Below are 18,702 nucleotides of genomic sequence, written 5' to 3' on the forward strand. Positions count from 1 at the left end.
TAATGATTGGATTAAAAGGAAGTGCAAGGAGAAATCTGATTATTTTGGAAAATCACCAGGCTAAGTTTGTCTGAAACAGAGCCAAGAGAGCAGAGAAATTAGAACATTTTGATCAAGTGAATAATCTAGCTATCACAGATTATTGCCATGACTTTTCCACTTAACGAAAGCACCACAAAGCCTGAAGACAACAGAGTCGGTAGGTACATGGCTGTGGCAAAAGAGCCAAGAAGGATATCAAAACTGCCAATGACAGAAGCATGAGGTCAAGCCAGGGGAGGATGGAAGTTTCATGCACAAGTGAATAAAATGTCCTAAAACATATACATCAAGTACAGTTTACTCAGATGTTCTGATGGCAGAGTGGAATGAACAACATAGCTTAGCTGCTGTTGTCAAAGCCACACAGTTAGGCTGAACCTGAGCGTGTTTCCATTGCTGTCTCCTTCACTCAGGGCTGACTTCTGGTGCCTGGAATCTGCACAGGCTCCTGGGACTCCTCATCTCTGTTGGGGCTGGTTACTCCTCTGAGCCACCTTATGGAATCCCACCCTGACCCGGTCACAGCTCAGCCTGCCTCCCTCGCCCACTTGCTCAGCATTTTGTGTCTATCTGGACTGAAGCCTTTGCTTTCTCTCTGTGATTGTGGTGTAAGTTCAGTTTGCTTTCCTCTCTCTAGAATGTCAACACGAAGGCAGAGGTATGGTCTCCTGAGTTCCATAACCCCAAAGCCTAACTCCCTGCCTGCCACGTTGAGGTGCTCAGTAGACACTGACTTAACTAAATTGAATAGTTGAGTAATAATGCTCTTTGAAATAATTTGGAGTTAGATCTTGAGGCTTGTGTGGCCAGGGGATGCATGATAGGGTGAGGGCACATCATAAAACCTGAAGGTAACTGAGCATGCCAGTGGTTAGGGTGAGAAATTTGCATGGAGCATATCAGGCACAGAGGCAGCAAAGCCCCGCCGAGTGCTGGGGAGTCAGAGCGGGAGAGTGAAGGGCACTGCCAACAACAGAAGTTTTTAGGAGCTGGACCAAAATCCAGGATGATCTGGCCACAGGGCGCACACTGAGCACACACTTGAGAGAGCAATGGGCCAGGAGGAGAGAAGAGAGGTTCACCATAGGATAGTGGGTGGCTGGGAATAGAAGTCCTCCCCATGGTGGACCAAGAAATCTATGTAGCTGAGAGCAGGACAAAAGAAATAATGATTTCTATGGGTAGCTGGGATGAAAACCTCAGGGGCGACAAGGTCTTTAAAGGAAATCTCAAGAAGGGCACCATGTCCCAGGTGTGCTCCTGGGATGCTGAGTAAGAAGAGACCACCTTTTCTGTGCGTCTGCCTTTACTCTGCCACAAAGCACCTGGGCCCTTAAATGACCAACACACATGTGCTATACTGGTGCCAGGAAAGAAGGGTGTTTTGTTGGGAAAGTCAAGGTATGAGGAGGGCCCAGGACTTGGCTCCTTTCTTTGAAGGAAGACAGTGTAAATTCTCCATGCTGGGGATCCTTCTGATGGATGGAGGCACTCATCATTTCACAGAGTGGGAGCTAGAGCCACTACGTGCCGATCAGGCAAGTCCAGCCTCACATCGGCTGGACACCAGCTATTCTGACACTTGCCAGCACATGGGGCACCGAGAAGGTCACGGTGTGCTGCAAAGAATGCCACAAATCAGTGAGTTCAACTTCTTGAAGATTATAATGTGTTGCTAAATCAGATCCTAGATCCTAAAAAAAAATGAGGTAGTGGCCATTGAACAGAAAAAATGTACATCTTAAATTTGAAGATAAGTACAAGTGTACCTTTTCCTACCAGTTGTTTAGTTATATCGACGAGCACCTCTGCTCACCCTCTGGGGAAACACTTTGAGAATCACTGATTTATGAAAGTTATATAAATATTGGTTGATAAAATGTACAAAATATGCATGGTGATGCCATATTGTGTATAATAGTGACTAATACAGTTCACGTGGGTGCTGAAACAAGCTCGGTGTTGTGCATGTGACTATGTTTTGTGTTCACACTTCTCCTTTAGAGTGTAGTAGACAGAGCATGCCTGAACTGCCTGGGGCTGAAGGGTTCTCAGGCGCAGAGTTGCCCAGGAATTCTGAGCAAGGACAGAATGTCAGAGAGATTATCCTTCTGAGCTGAGCAGAGAGGCCCGCTCATGCCAGCTGGCAGCTACCTGCCTTCAGTGCCTTATTCTTGGGGGACCTTGAGGCCAGGTCTGGAGTGGACAAGTCCTGCTGCTACTGCTGCTGCCCACTTGGTAGCTCTGCTGGGAAGAGCCACTGTGAACCCCAGAGACCTAGTGGTGCTAGGGGCTGATGCAAGCAGATGACTGGCTGCCCCCGGATCGAATGTGAAAACAAGAATGCCAGACCCAAAGTTTTCTTTGGGTCTATGGGCACCATAACTACCCATAACCCATAACTTCAGTGAGGGGTAAGGGGCCAGGAGGAACTCATGGTTGGACACTGGTATTCCTCTACTCAGACCTTAAACCACAAGTTGCAAGAACAGGGAGGTCACAGGTCAGTAACCTCATGCCTAAATAGATGCACAGCACAGAGCAGATTCCCTGGATAACTTGGGCCCCACTTTCCCTACTGCATTGATTATGACTTCCTTCCTAGCAATTGTGAGTACAACTGGGACTCATCTGTCACACCTATAACTTCACGGCTGCATTTCTTAGGGTCTCTGAGAGCAGGGCCTTCTCTGGTCTTTTTTAATAGGATAGTCTTCTGTGTATACTTGTACAGTTTAAAGGCTTACCTTTAGTATGTTTATGTGTATGAGATGGTAAGTATTGTATGCATGTGTGTATGTGTATGTTGTGAGTACTGTGGTCTGTGTGCGTAACTGGGTATGAGTGTATGTCATATGGATACAGGGGACTAGAATGAAGACAGCCAGGTGGTGTCCAGGCTACAAGATCCAAAGAGGCTTTTGCTCTCAGGGCCAACCCTGCCCTTTCATGAGCACCAGAGGGAGAGCCTCCTTGAAATTTGCACCCTGGGTGCCTTATTGCTTCATCCTAACCCACCTGATTGTCTGTATGTTTGGACGTGAGTGTTGTGCATATGCTGTGTATGTGTTTGCATGCAGGTGAGTGTGTATGGGTGTGTGGTTGTGTGTCTCAGCAGCTCTTACTGGGCTTCCCAGTTCCTGTCAGCTGGTGAAGGAGGCCCCTTCATTCCCCTGGGTCCTGTGTATGCATCATAGGCTACAGCAAAGGCTCCCTGGGTTGGATCAGCCCTCACTCTAACCTCAGCATGCCCTGAAAGTCACCACAGGGTCATGGAAAGAGTCTTGGTGATGAGATGGAGTCTCTGCTCTGCCGCAAGGGCTGTGGGACCAGGGTCAGGACATACCTCCCTGGATTCCACTTTCCTCATTGGTAAAATGTGGTGACAGAATCTCATCTGTGAACCCCCCTCCAGCCTTGAACAACTCTGGATCTAGGTAAACCAGCATAGTGAAAGCCTATGAGCCTTCTGAGATGTGTGAGGAATACATTCTCCCAGTCACTCAAGCAGCTCAAGTCTAGAAGCTGAGAGCTACAGAGATCAATGCTCCTCTAAAAAGTGAACTGTGAGGCATGCCATACAAACAGAGTGCTAGGAGAACTTGGGGAGGTGGGGAGGAGGAAGAGGAATCACAGACAGCTTCAGAGAGAGGTGGCTTTGAAGCTGGACTGGGTGAAGACAGATAGAATGTGGGAAGCACATGACCAAGTGCTTTGCAGACATGGCATGGGCCCCAACCAGGCCTTGAGGAAAGGAGAGTCTCAGGACAGCAGCTGCATCATTGTCAGCAGGACTCTTTAGAGCAGGTGCCACCTGCAAAAGGGGGAGCCCTGAGGCCCAGGCAGGCCTGTCACAGTGCAGGGCACCTGTCCAGACAGGCTTATGGCCAGCAGGGGAGGGTGGGACATGGGACATGGGGACTTTCCTGGTATGGGGTACTGCCATGTCCCCAGGTAATATGGAAGGCCCAGGAAGGTCCCCAGGAGTGCCTGGGAGAATGTATGCTTCACACATCTCAGAAGCTTCATAGACTTTCACTATGCTGGTCTACCTAGATCCAGAGTTATCCAAGGCTGGAGGAGGCTCACAGATGAGATTTGTCACCACATTTTACCAATGAGGAAAACCCCCTCAAGGCTCAAAGAACCCAGGTCTTGTCATACCGTCAAAAAGTTGTAAGGCCTAGAGAGGGGAAAGTTTGCATATCTATGAAGGCATGGAGCCTAGGTGTTGGAAGTATCCAGCAAGCACTTTCATTTGGCAGAAGCAGGCATGTCATCATGGCACTTGTACCTACAGCCCTGCCACATTTTGCCACAAACTGTCCAGCAGCTCTGAGATGGAGCTCCAGTGTAGACTGTCATGGAGCCTGCCAGCTCTGGAACAATGAGGCACCAGACTTGAGAAAGCCAGATGGGGTTTAACTGTCAACAGCAACAACATAGTTGAACTTGGGTGGCTGTTCAAGATAAATGACCTTTGGTGCTCCTGCTGACCGGGTTGTTAGTGTTCAGTCCTTTACCCACCACTGAGTTGTTTTGTCTGAGCACTCCCCCGCCTGCATCTGTGGAACTGCCTTCTTGAAAGGGAAGAACAAGACTTCAGCTCCCTGCTTGGCAGAGATGCCTTTTACCTTGCTCAGTGTTGGAGCAAAGGAGCAAAGCAGAGCTTAAGTCAGATTTGGTGCTCAGCTAATCACAGAGACTTTTAAATGTCAACCAGGGTTTGCTATCAGGCCAAAGCTGGATTATTATTACCCAAAGTAGAAAATTGTGAGACAGAGGTAGGTGAGGAGGGAGGGAGAGAGAAGAGGGAAGGCAGAGGATTCGTGGATTTAATTTTTAAAAAAATAAATGTATGGTTCAATGTAAATTACAAGCAAGTACTCAGACAAGTCTTCCTGCTCCTGTCTTAGCTGCACAGACAGCATAACTGCAAACCCATTTGAGCTCATTTTTGCTCAAAGACCAATTCTATTAAACCCTTAGAATGTTCTGGATTTTAACACACAGTCCACAGATGGCTGATTCTATCAAAAGCTGAGTGTTTTCCCTACAAGTGGGTTTTCTGCTAAGGCAAACCTAAGTCTTCCTTTCCCATTTTGGGCTGTGGTAATAGCAGATAACAGCCGCAGAGGTCATAGCCAGCACTTTCCATGTGTCCCTTCATTTAATTCCAGTACTCCTAGGTGGTAGATCTATTATTTTGTCCAGGTAAAATATTAAAAAGTATGTCTTAATTTTTAAATGAAACAGAGTACTGGGTTTCATGTTATTGGTGGATGTTTCACAGGAAATACTAAGACAATGAGACTTTGGGAATGTGTCCTGGAGACTCTGCTCCCTGGTGACTACTACACAGAGCACGAAAAAAATGTCTTGAGTGGCAGCTATGTGCCAGGCAAACAGGCTTTACTCACATTACTCCCAAGAATCCCTGCAGCATCCCCATGTTTTATAAAGAAGAGGGAGACAAGCCCAGAGAGACAACTGACCTGACTAAGGGTCACACAAAAACAGCAAAGGAGGCCCAGGGCAGGGGCTTTTGCCCTGGCTTCACAGTGATTTTGAAAGTTTCTTACCCTCTCAACACCTCACGGCCCCTGAGTTTATCCCAAGAATAATAGTTCTACTGTCCTCCTAGAGACGCCAAAGCATCAAAACTGCACCACACGCAGAGGGCCTGGGTGTGTGCAAACATCGTAGTACACACAGACGACAGCAGATTAAGCCATTTCTGTTTTAGGTGTGTCACCCAGCCAGCTCCTGGACCTTCCTGCTGTGCTGCCCTGACAGTGACAATATGTCCTAGTGGACTAATTAGCACTAACTACCCAGGTCACTCCAAGGCCATTTAAGAAAACAAATTAAAAAGGCAAAGCCCATGAGTGCTGTGGCTGAAGACAGAAGGAAAAAAAGTTAAAAGTAGGTAGGAATGAAATATTGTTTTCTTTATCAGTCTCTCCCTCTGCTTAAATCAAAAACAGGTTTTCATCTGAAAGCCCAGAAGCTAAACAGCTACTTTCTACATGAAAAAGTAAAAATACTAAAATAAAAGCCCTTTCTTTCAAGCTGTTATAAAACTGAACCTCTGCAGAGACTCCAAAAGAGAGTTGCCTTGCTCTTAAGCCCCTGAATGAGAGGGATCCAGAGGAAGCAGCAAAGGGTATGAACCTAAGCTTGGGGACATAACAACTGGCACCTTTAGAGCCCACCACTCCTACCTATGTTGTCCATGGATGGGATCCCCAGTGCTGGCCCCTAACAGCGTGAGGAAGCCTCCATAGCAACTTGGAAGCCATTTCTGTCACATCTAGGATGAACCTAGGCAAGGATGCTGAGTGTGTGTTGGAGATGCCAAACTAGGGAAATCAGTTCCCCAGGGGCCTTCAACTTGGGGTGCCTGAGGATAGCTGCTTTTTTCCGGGGCAGATGGAGACACAGCAGCCTTGCGGGGGATGTGCGAAAGTAAGGTCACCTTCCCTCTGCCTTTCCAAGTGGCTGATCATCTCCTTCCTTCTCATAGCTACTTCTAGGAGGGCCATCCAGATGAACCACTTCTCCATTTCACTGACAGGAAGACTGAGAACCGTACTCAAAAGGGGAGTATTTTAATTAAGCTGGAGAGTGGGGAACACTGATGAGGAAAGCAAGCTGATTGACTGAAGGCCCTGGCTGTCACTGCCAGCACAGGCACTTGAGCCTTCTTATCAAGGGTTCTGATGGGAGTTTCCACTAGGATTGCAAGTATTGATCATCTAGTAGCAGAGTTCTGATGAGCTGGACTTTGGGTGGTTGGGGTAGGGAGCAGTGGAAAGGGGAATTAGAATCATATCATCCTGTTTAACATCAGTTTCTTCCCCTCTCTTCTATAAAAATGTCAATAGCAATACCTGCCTGGCAGAGTCGTGAGAATTAAATGAGATAATGAATACTCCTGCTCTCAGCACCATGCCACATCTGTGGCAGTCCTCAGAGAGGAGAATCACAGCTTCCATTCATTGAGAGCTCAGTATGTGCCGGGTGTCCGCAGCTCTTGTGCAGACACAGACATTCTCTTTCTTTGGATGTAAATGTGGCATTGGCAGAGCAGGAAGAGCTATGAGGCTGGCTGAGCTGAACCAGAGGGATTGTCTACGTCTTATACGGCATTCAGGACTATGGAGGAGCCACAAAAAGAAACAGAAACAGAACCCAAGTATCCTTGGGGAACTGTTGGACTTTTCTCCCCTTGATCTTGGACATGCCTCAGTAGAGATGCTGGTTTCTACCCAGACCCATTCCTGGGGAAGGAACCCCAGCCAAGCAAGGGAAAGCCCAGACTCAGTGACATGAATTATAGGTTTAAGACAGATGCCTTCCCATGAAGATTTTTCTGGCCAGTAGCCTATATAAGAGAAATTTGCTCATTGTATTTCTATTTGGCCAAGGGAGGGGTCTGGAGGGGCTTTCAGCAACCCAAATGGGCTTGTCAGCCCTAACCCTGGACCTAAGGAAAATAGTTATAAACCCTCAAGATCTACTTAAAAGTGTCATGACTGTAGATAAACAAAGAAGAATGGATGCCTTTTCCTACTCCGCCTCACTGCAGAGACTTCATCCGTCCCAGGGTCACCCACCACAGACTGGATGAACTGGGATTGGTCTTGGAGAGTGAAGTTCTCAGGAGCCAGGAGACTCCTGTATTCTCTGTACTCCTTCTCCGCAAAAGGAATGTCTAGAACCCCTGTTGGAAGTAGTCATTGCCTGCATTTCCTAGGCAGAATGTCTATTAGCTCCCTCCTCAGAAGAACTTGGGCTAAGGTGTTCCGGTCTGCATCCAGAAAGAATCTCTCCTGCAAAGAACTCTACACTCTCTAAGAGGAGATAATGTGAGGGCACATTCTCCTTTCTTAGAGGATGTTTTCAATCCTAAACTCTATCTCTGAAGTGAATGAGAACCCAATGGGGGATGGTGCCCCAGTTTTCCCCAAGTTTCAAGTAAAACAAAAGCAAAACTAACCTGCAGTTTTGAAGGTGGGCTCCTTCATTCCCCTACCCCCACTTTTTAAAACATTTTTTTTTTCTTAAGGTTTCTTTTATCTTTCGGCTTTTTGCATACTCAGAAATCAAAGAGCTCAAAGCTTCTCAGCTCAGCTGAGAACTCAGCACTTCTTGGACTGATAAATAGAGCAGCTTTAAAATGCTTAGAAGTGAAGACAGACCAACTGTGGCGAGAGAAAGTAAACACATCCATGCACCAGCCAACCCTAGCAAGCTCCTCACTGAGATTACAAACTGCAGTTCCTGCCTGAGCTGGCAAGGATGCTGGAGCAGGCTGGGGGACCAGAACCACAAAGCAGCCTCCTCTGCTTCAGCTAGTTGTGCCCCAGAGGAGGCGGGTCCTCAGAGAGTCTTCCTGGGGTCTGGTTTGGATGTTCCTAAGCATAGCAGACTTTGCCAGTGTGTCCCTCATTCGTTTCACATTTGGAAATGTACCAAGAGAAGCAGGAACGAGCTTCATTCTTTCTGATCTAGAAGGGACTCCTTTCCTTTGCATTCAAGCTCTCTGTGTACAGGTGAAACTTGACAGTGAGAGACTTGGAATTTTTCACAAAATAGAATGTGGTAACGACACAATTTAATATGAATATTTGAGGAACTTTATCTGTGGATAATACATACTTTAAACATCCCCCTCCCCAAGTCACACACACAAATTGTTTTTATGAGAACCAATTAATAAATGCTAATTCATTCAGGCATATCTTCACTAAATTACTGTTTCATTTAATTGCAGGGGAATTTTCCATTACTAAACTCTCCCTTGCTGATTTTTTTTTTGCATTATTTATATATTCTTTCAATTTCACTAATAGTGAGGTTGGTATGTGATATTATCTGATGTTTGTACGTCTTAAATTTCTTTTTCATTTAAAATATTTCCTCATTCTTGCAGCTCCACATAATCTGGGAGAAACATCATTAAAAGCAGGCAAGATTTTATACATAAATGATTGAAAAAGGCACTGGCTGAAATTAACCTGACAGGAACGCGTCTTGTGTGATTGTTTTTTCTTGTCCCAGGCATGCGTGTGTGTGCGCATGTGTGTCTACTTTGGATTAATGTGGGAATGCTTTCCTATATCAGTAAGTCGCAAGTCGATCTATTAAAAGATTGTGCATACAAAATAGAGATGAAGATCACCGGGGCTTTAATAATAAAATGAACACAAACAACACTCGAAATCTCTTTCTAAAACCCAGAGCACAATGTGCGTTTTCTTGCTTCCTTTTCATGGACCCCAAATAAAGACTTTGACAATCAGATATCCAAAATCCTAATCAGCCAGCTCCCTAAAATTCTGCCTCTTTTGTACGTGTAGAAAAGTGGGGGTGTCCCATGGTGGTTAGGAGTTGCTTAGAGACTGTGGTAGAGATTCGGTGTTGACAAAAGTGTGTTTTGAAAGCAGGATTTTGATTTTCTTATATTGAATGGCAAAGGTTCCATCACCGGCTATCTTCATTTCTGAAATAAATGCTTCATTTCATTATCTCCAGCTACCTTCTCCCTCTCTTTCCTCTCCACCCCCATCGCCTCCTTTCAATGTCTTTCTTTTTCTCTTTATTCTTTTACCCTTTTCTCTCTCACAGCAAAATGTTCTGGAGGATGTGAATGATTAAACTGTTTACTCCAAGGTTTAGGTATGAAAAGGCATGTCACTGTAAGTAAAGTTTCACCTTTATACCCAAGTCCATCAATAATTACAGAACAAGGATGACTATTCTTAAATCTTTCTTACAATTGGCTTTTACAAAAATGATTTTATTTTTTCTGGGCATACCAAGTTCGACAGATTTTACTTCTCACTGAAAATTATTTACACAGCAGAGGAATAAATACCTCCAAAATAAAGGTAGCATATAAGGGGCCTGTGAGTGTATCCACAGGAAAATGAATACCTATAAAATGCATCTCAATAAATTAAAGAATTTGAGGCCATAAATAGAACATTTTGACATATTATATTAGTAGATGCCCACTAATTTAAACCAAAATGTCCCTTAATAATTAAAATTCCATGAGATTAATTTTTTTATTTTGTTTCCTTCACTTCCTTTGTCTTCTTCAAGAAAATTAGGCAGAGTCTTTTTGGGGGTAGGCTGATAAAATTAATTAACTTTCCTTCCATCCCCAAAAAGTTCCAAATAAATGCTTCCAATAGACATCAAAAAAGTGTCAATTAGAAATAATTACTTCTTATCAATCAGTGGGGCAATTAAAGTGACAAAGCTTAAAAAGATACTTATCTTAAAACTAATTCACAAGGTAGCTAAATTATCTCCTAATTAACTTACATTGAGGAGGGTGGGGAGGATAGACCATCTTGAAACAAAGATGAATTGATGAACCCCAATACCTCTTTATGTTCCTCAAAGCTGCTTCCCTTCTCTGAAATATTATTTTCCACCCAGGCAGGAAAACTGGGAAGAAAACAGATCCTTTCCAAATGCATTTATTCCCCTTTTCTCAATTCTAAAACCAAGAGGAAAGAATGGGGCTTTAGCTCTCAGATCAGAGAAGTTAGAGACATTTATTTTACCACTTGAATGAACTATTTTCAGTACCGGGGGAGTGGGCTGCGACAAGTTATTTAAGGTAACTTTTAATGACAGCCTGCTTGCTTTTACAAAACTCTCTTCCTCGTTGGTACAGTATTGTTTTCACTTTAATATATATGTGTAACATTTATCATTTCTCCCGCATCTTTGAATTAAAAAAAATGTTTTTGCTTTAGAGAATTTCGTCCCAGATACAACAAAAATAGCGATTTTAAGGAACGTTCAGCCCATCGTTGACCTGCGCATGTTAGAATGATTCACGCTAAACATTCCTTCAGAATAAAGCTTTAGGAAAGACAATGTTAAGGCTCTGCAAGACAAGATCAGCCAAAGACGAGGGGAGCGTGAGCCCTGGAAGGCTGGGCGGCGGAGGCCGCGCAGGAAACTTTTCTTGAGCGTCTTGGGTTATTGGGAAGGGTGCGCTCGGCCCCGTTCCCGCGAAAAGCTGTGTGGTTGCTTGCCTCCCAGATTCTAGTCAAAGAAAACTTAAAAGGGAGCTCCCTAAGCACTGCCGAACTCAGAAATGGAGGTGCCTGGGTAAATGGGGGAAGCTGCTAAAACCTAAGAGAAAATGGACTTGTAAAAACAAGAGAGGTCCGCTTATGAATTTAGCTTCAATTATAGACAACAGTATCAGGTAAACGGATCGGAAAGACAGAGGGCCTCTCCCAGAGTTTTGCCGAGGGAGCGTTCAGAAAAAGAAACAGGGGAGTGCCTTCAACAGTCTGTGCTGTTATAGGCTATTTTCTAGTTTTATTAGCATTTAAATTAAAGTAAAGAGGAAAGTCTTATCCTCTCTCCCTCGCCGCTTTATTTGTTTATTTGTTTTGGAAATTGGGTGGGAGAAGGCCCTCTGTCTTCTGAAAAGAAAAAACGGGGAAAAATTACCTGGCAGGTCCAGGGGCAGAGTACTCCCTCCCCAAACCCAGGCGCGATTTGCATCCAAGCTAATGGGAAAGCGCTCATCTCATAATCTGGGACTGATATTGATTAAAACTACAGTAAAAATAAATTGTGCCTTTTTTTTTCTGTCCCTACTTGATTTCCATTTATTCTAATGAGTGCTTCTAGAATGAAAATAAGTAGCCGGGGGGAAAAAATAAGCTGATCTGAGGGACGCGGACATCTTATTTCTTGGGCAACGACATGGAGTAAGTGTCCAGTCCAACCCAGCACATTCGAGTTCCGAGAGCACCCACTCCTCCTGCGATAGCCGGAAGGGTCAGGGGAAGGTCAGGAGAAAAGATGGACCTCCAGAGCCAGGCGGAAGTGCCCCGGACCAGCCTGGCAATGGGATCCGGCACCGGGGGCACTGTGTAGTCGGCCTCGGGGATGGCCCTGGCGTTGTCCGGTATCGTACCTCTGTTTGGCTAAAGATTAAGGGGCTAAAACCTGGTCCAGACCTTAGAAAGTGGCCGAGGAGAGCTAGTGGTTCCAGGACACCGACCCTAAAGAGGTGCCAGGCAGCTCTGCTCGATCCCAGGGCTCGCCAACCCCGCCGCGCCAGGGAAGGGCTACAAGGTCTCTACCCTGAGGCCCCTGAAGGGTCCCCGCGCCTTCTGGGAGAAGCCGGACGGTTCTAGCCCAGCTCTCTGAGGGGAACCGGGTCGGGGGGGGGGGAGCATCCTGCTGACTTTGTCTGCAGCTCTAGAGCGAACCCGGGTGAGAAACCTTCCGACGCCCCAAGGGGTTCCCGCTGCCCTCCTAGTTGAACGTCGGCCCCGCCCGGGGACTCGAGACTGCCCGGCAAAGCCCGAACGCGCGGTGCGCTCGGCTAAATAGAGATCTCAGCCGCTCTCCGCGCCGGATCCGACCCTCCTTATTATAACAAATGTCCCATTTGCCGGGCGGGACTTCATATTCGCGGAGAATTCATTCTGAAATATTGATTTCCTCTCACTTCGCCGGCCCAAATCGATAGCGATGCGCCCTGGCCCCATAAATCGCCTTCTCTGCGGCCGGCCAGGCTCCATCCATCACCGCGGGCCGCGCTGCGCCTCAGCCGCTGTCCGCACTCGCTGAGCGCAGGACTGCTGCACCCACCAGTCCCGACCCTGGGGCTCCTTTCCAGCAAAGACCCTACCCAGCCCTGGCTGGGAAGGGGGAAAGCAGGCATCGCGGCCTGGGAACTCGAGTGTTTTTGAAGGCCCTGCTCCCGGGCTCAGGTGGGGAGGGGGTTTTGACTCTGCGAGCAGCTTAGTCCTCACCAGCCAGACGCCTTGCGCGCGCGGCTCCCCGCCTGCCCGGTGCTGGGCCAGGAGGATTCAGAAAACACCTGAGTGTGCGGCGGGCTCCCGGTCCCCTGACCACCGGCTCTATTCCCGTTGGCTTGAAAGATGCCAGGAGCTCACAGTCCAGCCAGGGGAGTCACTGGCAAAGACTGCGGGCACCCGAGGTAGAGGGGGCTTAGAGGTCGGGGACAGGGAAACTGCAAGTCCAGCACCGCACCGGTGCATCCCAGGGACAGAACACGAAGAATGTCCACCCTAACGCGCCATTCAAGACTGGGAATGGAGCTCCAAGGAAACCCTCTCCAACTCCACAGGGAGCCCCTCATTTCCTGTGGTCCCTCGAAACCAAGACCTGGAGAGGGTGGCTCAGCTGGCCGAAGGGAACCCCAGTGCCCGAGAACAGCGAGGCGGCTCCAGCCTAGAGCCAGGCGCCAGGCACCCCCAGCTGGTCCCCATGCGGGTGGGTCCCGCGAATCCCGTGCATATGCTCCCAAGATCCAACGACCGGAGCGCATGCACTGACGCTCAGCGGCGCGGGGGTTCGGGGGTCCTGACCATGCAGCGTTCTTACCAGATCTGATGGAGTTGTGAGGCATCGCCGGGTAGTCACTCGCAGCCCGCCGAGGGCTCGGGGCTTACTCACACAGATCCGGGCCGCGCCTGCCGCTGCCCTGCACAAACCCAGGAGAGGGGTATGAGATGCAATGAGATTCGATGCCTGCATCCTCAGGCCCCCTCCCCAGGCCTTGTCCTTTACATTTGCGTCGCCTGCCAAGAGTAGAAGGATTTTTAGGCGAAGTAGGGCCAACCTCAGCCTGGCCTAGCTAAAGGGCTTCCCAGGATGATCAAGGATTGGGGGCGCGCTGAAGAAGATCCAGACTCCAGCCTGCGTGCCCACTCCCTCTGCTGTCCCAGTCTTATCCCGTTTAACTTGGGAGGGAAAAGACTGCCAGGCTTCCTGGGATCCTCTCCTTTCTTGCATCTCCCCGTCCTCCCTGCCAGCCAGCTTTCAGCTGATCCCTGGGCGACCTACCTGGCCGGCCGGTTGCAGGCCCTCACTGCCTGGGTGCTCCCGCGGGGGTGCCCTGGGCCCCGTGTCTCTCCTCCTTCTGAAGTTTGTTCCCATCCACCCGGCATCGCCGACCGGTTTTATCCCGCTGAGGCCCTGGGAGATGGGTCTGGTGAGGCTCGAAGGCCACGGATTGGCTGGCTGGGTGCAGGGGGGTGCGGGAAGGGGAGGATTTTGCAAGGGGGACATGGCTGAGTGGACTCAGGAGTTAGAAACATTCGCTGGGAGCTTCTGTTTCCAGCGGAGGGAAGATGGAGGCAGCTGAGCCCTAACTCAGCAGGCCTGGAAATATTGGAGGAGTGGGGAACCAAGGCCTAGGAGCCTGAGGATAAGGCTCTCTGGGTCCTCCTGGGTCACTGACCATCAGAAGTGAGAGGCATGGTCTCTGCAGGATGCCCTTCCTGCCCCATTCACTCCTGGTTTGCTCACCGGGAAGCAGCCTTTTCTTTTGTAAAAGGAAGGAGGGAACTTTTGTTTTATGCTTGATTCTTAAGGTAGAGCCTGATTTCAGGGCTGTAGGTAAGCTGTTATCACCTTCTCACCAAGGCTGTGACCTCTTCCAGGAAAGAATCCTGAGCAGCACCTGAAGCCATTCTCTCTGGTCTACACAGATAGTGTCCACACCCTTGCATTGTTAAGCTAATGAAATTGTCACGTAACCCATTCCACAGCAACTCCTCCTTGCCTCTCTCCTCTGGAACACATACACAGCCACCTGCCTTCTTTCTTGCTCCTTAAGGATTTTGAACTTGGAAGAAGTGTTCCGGAGAAGGGCAGTGAGGGCCTAGACTTCGCCTCTGCGTGGAAAGGCCTTAGAATGGAACAGAACTGAGCTGACCTCTGGCCTTTTCTGTAGGAATTAACAGCCTCAACAATATGGGGACCTGGGTGTGTTCAAGAAGGGGTCTCACCAGTGGGAATGAGAAGACCTTAGTGATGGCAAAAGCTGCCTCCTCCTTCCTCATGGTTCTTCTCTCTGTTGGGGAGTGAGGGTACGTGTAAGATTGTGAGTGGGTATGCGTGAGCAAATGTCCGGGAACACTGGCAGGTCTGTGGGTCAAGGTCTGAATGCTCCCCCAATCTTTGACCAGACCTTTGGACTCATGATTACAGTCTAGAAGATAGCTATGCCCTTTTCAGAGAAGGCGCTGCAGTCCTGGTGGGGTTGTTCTGGGACAGGAGGCTAAGGAGCCAGAGGGAAGGGGAAAAGGAAGGGTCAGGGGAAACTGGGACATTCAGTGGAATTGGATGTGTGTATGTGTATGTGCACATATGTAAGTGTGTATGAAAACACATGAACTATTTTTCTGAATTAAAAAAAAAACTTTTATCTTCCATGTCAATCCACAACCTCCTTCTACCCAGTCTTTCTCATCTCTCAATTTAGGAGAAATGAATCATCTTGTGAAAAAAGACAGAAGAATGTGTGTGTCCCTATATGTTTTCTCCATATTTGCAAAGAGGGGCTCTAAACAAAAACAGTTGGTGCTTCATTGTTTTAAATGTGTCTCTAAAATTGTAATTTTTAATTGCTCTGTGGTTTTCAAAGATCCAGATTCCCCAACTTCTCTGGCAATCCCTCCCAGAGAGAGACAATCCAAGGGTGTTGGGTGGAAATGGCTCTTGGCATAGGTCCTATGGACCTCATGGGCCCGTTTGCTGCCCTGGCATATATCCTGCTGCTGCAGGGGAGGTGTGGAGTGTGGCAGACACAGCAGAAACTCTCTTTGTCCACCCAGGATTCCCTCCCACTAGGGAGGCAATGCTCCAGGGTGACTCTGATAGGCTCTCATTTCAAACAGTTCTGACAAAAGGTTCTACCTCTAAGGGTCTGACAGGTACCAATATCCTTCTACTCCTGAAGTCATTCTTGCCTATGCACACTTTTTCTGCCCAAGTGGTGAACTCTCCATTCCCCATCCCCTTTTTGGGCAAAATTTCTTAGAGGACAAATCCAGCAAGTTATCAGAACACTCCTGTCCCATTTAAAAGCTTATGTTTAAATTTTCATTTTAAGATAAAAACAATGCGCACTGTTCAAAGTTACTCCTCAGGGAAAAACACACCCCACACTTTGACAACACCTCTTCTCCCAGCTTCGGGTGACATGGCAGATGACCAGAAGACTCAGCAGAGAAGATCTAGGACCAGCAAGAAGTGAGAAAGTAGTGAACTGCTACAGAGATAAACACAGGCCTCCTGGACTGGCCCTGCTTCTAATGAGAGTTGGAAATCAGGCCTGGGTTCCTTGGTACTTCCTAATTCTCTGAGACTAAGGCCAATGAATGTCATTAGCCAGTACCTTAACTCTGTGTCTTTGGCATTAGTCTCCTCCTCTGCAAAACGAAAGGTTCAAAATACATACATTTTTAAAATCATCTTTTATCACAGTATCTTTTCAAACTTAAAATTCATGATCCTTTTAGTTAAAAATAAAAATCATATGCCTTCCTTTGATGATATTTGAAATTTTAAAATAAATTTGTGTTGTGACTAATAAACTTTCAGTTCAATGGGACATTTAGAATTCTTTTTATTTTTATTTTTTTCTGAAACAGTCTCACTCTGTCACCTAGGCTGGAGTGAGTGCAGTGGCATGTTATCTCGGCTCACTGCAACCTCCACCACCCCAAGCGATTCTCCTGCCTAGCCTCCCAAGTATATGTATATGGGGCTACAGGTGTGCATCACCATGCCTGGCTAAGCTTTTATATGTTTGGTAGAGGCGGTGTTTCACCATGTTGGCCAGGCTGGTCTTGAACTCTTGACCTCAGGTGATCTGCCTGCCTCAGCCTCCCAAAGTCCTGGGATCACAGGTATGAGCCACGGTACCTGGCCTGTTCTTAGAGCTCACTTTCTAAAATTAATACCACATTTCCCACCTTTTCTTCTCAGGCTTGATGCCCTTAAGGTTTTCTTGTCAAGATTATCAACTGGCAACTAGTTATACTTTTTTTTTTTTTGACTCTGTGTTTTTGAGAAAATGTAATTCATTGCCAATATCAAAATACAGAATTAGAGAAGGGAGAGTAACTCTGCCTTACTTTTAAAAATGTGAATGATCTGGCCACAGATCGGAGTGTTTCTTTGTGAAAATGAATATTCGTTCAGGTTTAACATTCCAACAATCCTAGGTAATTGCCTAACTACAGTGAGTTTTTGAATTTGCATAGTATTCTGCAATTTGTTTAATTCTATGCTGATCTGCTGAGCCTTCAAAAGATGCTTTTTCTTTTCTGGACACAGCGAAAATGCAATGGGCTGGTGATAGGGTGATAAAGTGACCTGGTTTGCTCTGGACAAAACCAAAAGTGTTTCCCAGATATGAGATTTTTGGTGTTAAAACTGGGACTTTCCTGGGCAAACGATGATCAATTGGTCATTCTCCCTAATTAGAGTTGGGGAGTGGGATGGCTTGGGGTCTTTTAAAGCTGCTCTGTTTCAACTGACTATTGGGTAGGTGTTTGATTGCACAGGTGGGTCATTCTACCTGCTGGCTCAGGTGACTGAGACCTTTGAACTCCAGCAGGTCCATGAGCTCTTCCGCTCACTCTCATGTACCCTAGTTTCTTTGCACACACTGCCCAGAGGCCAGCCTGAGGTGGGGGACACCACTGTCCCCAACAATCCCCCTTGGTTACTTGCCACCATGCCACTTCCCCTACGCAAGAACCACCATTGGGACTAAAGTGCATCCCTTCAGGAAGAAAACAGCAGCTCTCTACTTTGCATGAGAGGTGAGTGTGCAAGACCTAAATGTGTAGAATGGGACCATTTCTTCTGTCTGAACCTCAGTTTCCCCTTCTGTATGATGTGGGTGTAGATTGGGGGTGGGGAGGTGGGGAGGGCCAAACCCACCTCGTAGCTTTGTTGTAAGGATGAATAAAATTATAAATGTGAAAGCCCTTTGAAAACTACACCTCTGTACAAAAGTTAATTATTATTAGACAACAATGGCAGAGGAATACGTCCAAGGAGGGCAAAGTTAAAATGTCTCTAAAATTTTGCTGTGGAAGTCGGTTCCTTTAATCCTTTCCCAAAGGAGCCTTGGAGAGGAAAGGGCCAGTAAGCGCATGCCTGTGGGTGCAGGTGTGGGTGTCTGCAGGGGTAGTGGTAAGGGCAGGGGGGTCTGTGAGGGGAGCAATTAACATTTGTTGAACCAGAGAGCGGGGCGAGTCAATGGCAGAAGGCCAGCACCACAGCAAAACTTCCAGCCACTACTTCACCATCTTGCAGAGGTCAGAAGTGTTCAGGGTGCTGGCGGTTTTCGCTCCACCCTCTCCCCTCACAGACTTGCCCAATCCTGCCACAGCCACGTGGGATTTCAATCCTGTCCCTGAACTCAGGAAATGGCCGAAGGCCTGCCCTGAGGCCTCCTGGTGGCTGTGCTTGAGAATCAGTCATTAATTATTCCAGGTTCCCCACCTCCCTAGGCTTTGAAAACACAGAAATAGAAATACAGGTCCTGGCAGGTGAAAGGAAAAAGGCCGCTGGCTGGGCTGCTGAAGGCAGTTTGGAAGAAGCCAAAGCGGCCGGTGGCATTTGTCCAGTTGGTTTGTGTGGGAGCTGTGTCCTGAGCACTTGCCTCTCCAGCTCTTTGCCCACTCCACAGCCTTAGGCAGCAGCTGCCAGGGCTTCTGGAAGGAGACTCTGGTACTTTCAAATGGGTGAAAAAAAACCTTACTGGGGACACAAAAAGGAAGGTGGCAGAGGGAGATAAAAGGATTGATATATACAGCTCATTTTTTTCGCTAGTAA

General features: G+C 47.4%; 1 protein-coding gene across 3 annotated transcripts in view; it reads right to left on the reverse strand.

The window, feature by feature from the left end:
* The window catches only part of PAX8 (paired box 8), a 59,947-nt gene extending 45,948 nt beyond the window's left edge, over positions 1-13,999 (reverse strand). For 2 of the 3 annotated variants that reach the window (XM_054244744.2, XM_035272007.3), the window contains exons 1-2: positions 13,909-13,999; positions 13,447-13,546 (exon numbers count right to left, since the gene is read on the reverse strand). In XM_054244744.2, the coding sequence (XP_054100719.1) occupies positions 13,447-13,471 (25 nt within the window). In that variant the 5' untranslated portion in view covers positions 13,472-13,546; positions 13,909-13,999. Of the gene's footprint in view, positions 1-13,446; positions 13,644-13,908 lie in introns of all 3 variants that reach the window. The other variant, XM_035272008.3, reaches the window with a different exon arrangement.
* Positions 14,000-18,702: the final 4,703 nt, after the last annotated feature.

This window comes from Callithrix jacchus, chromosome 14 (genome assembly GCF_049354715.1).
Source record: "Callithrix jacchus isolate 240 chromosome 14, calJac240_pri, whole genome shotgun sequence".
NCBI lineage: Eukaryota > Metazoa > Chordata > Mammalia > Primates > Cebidae > Callithrix > Callithrix jacchus.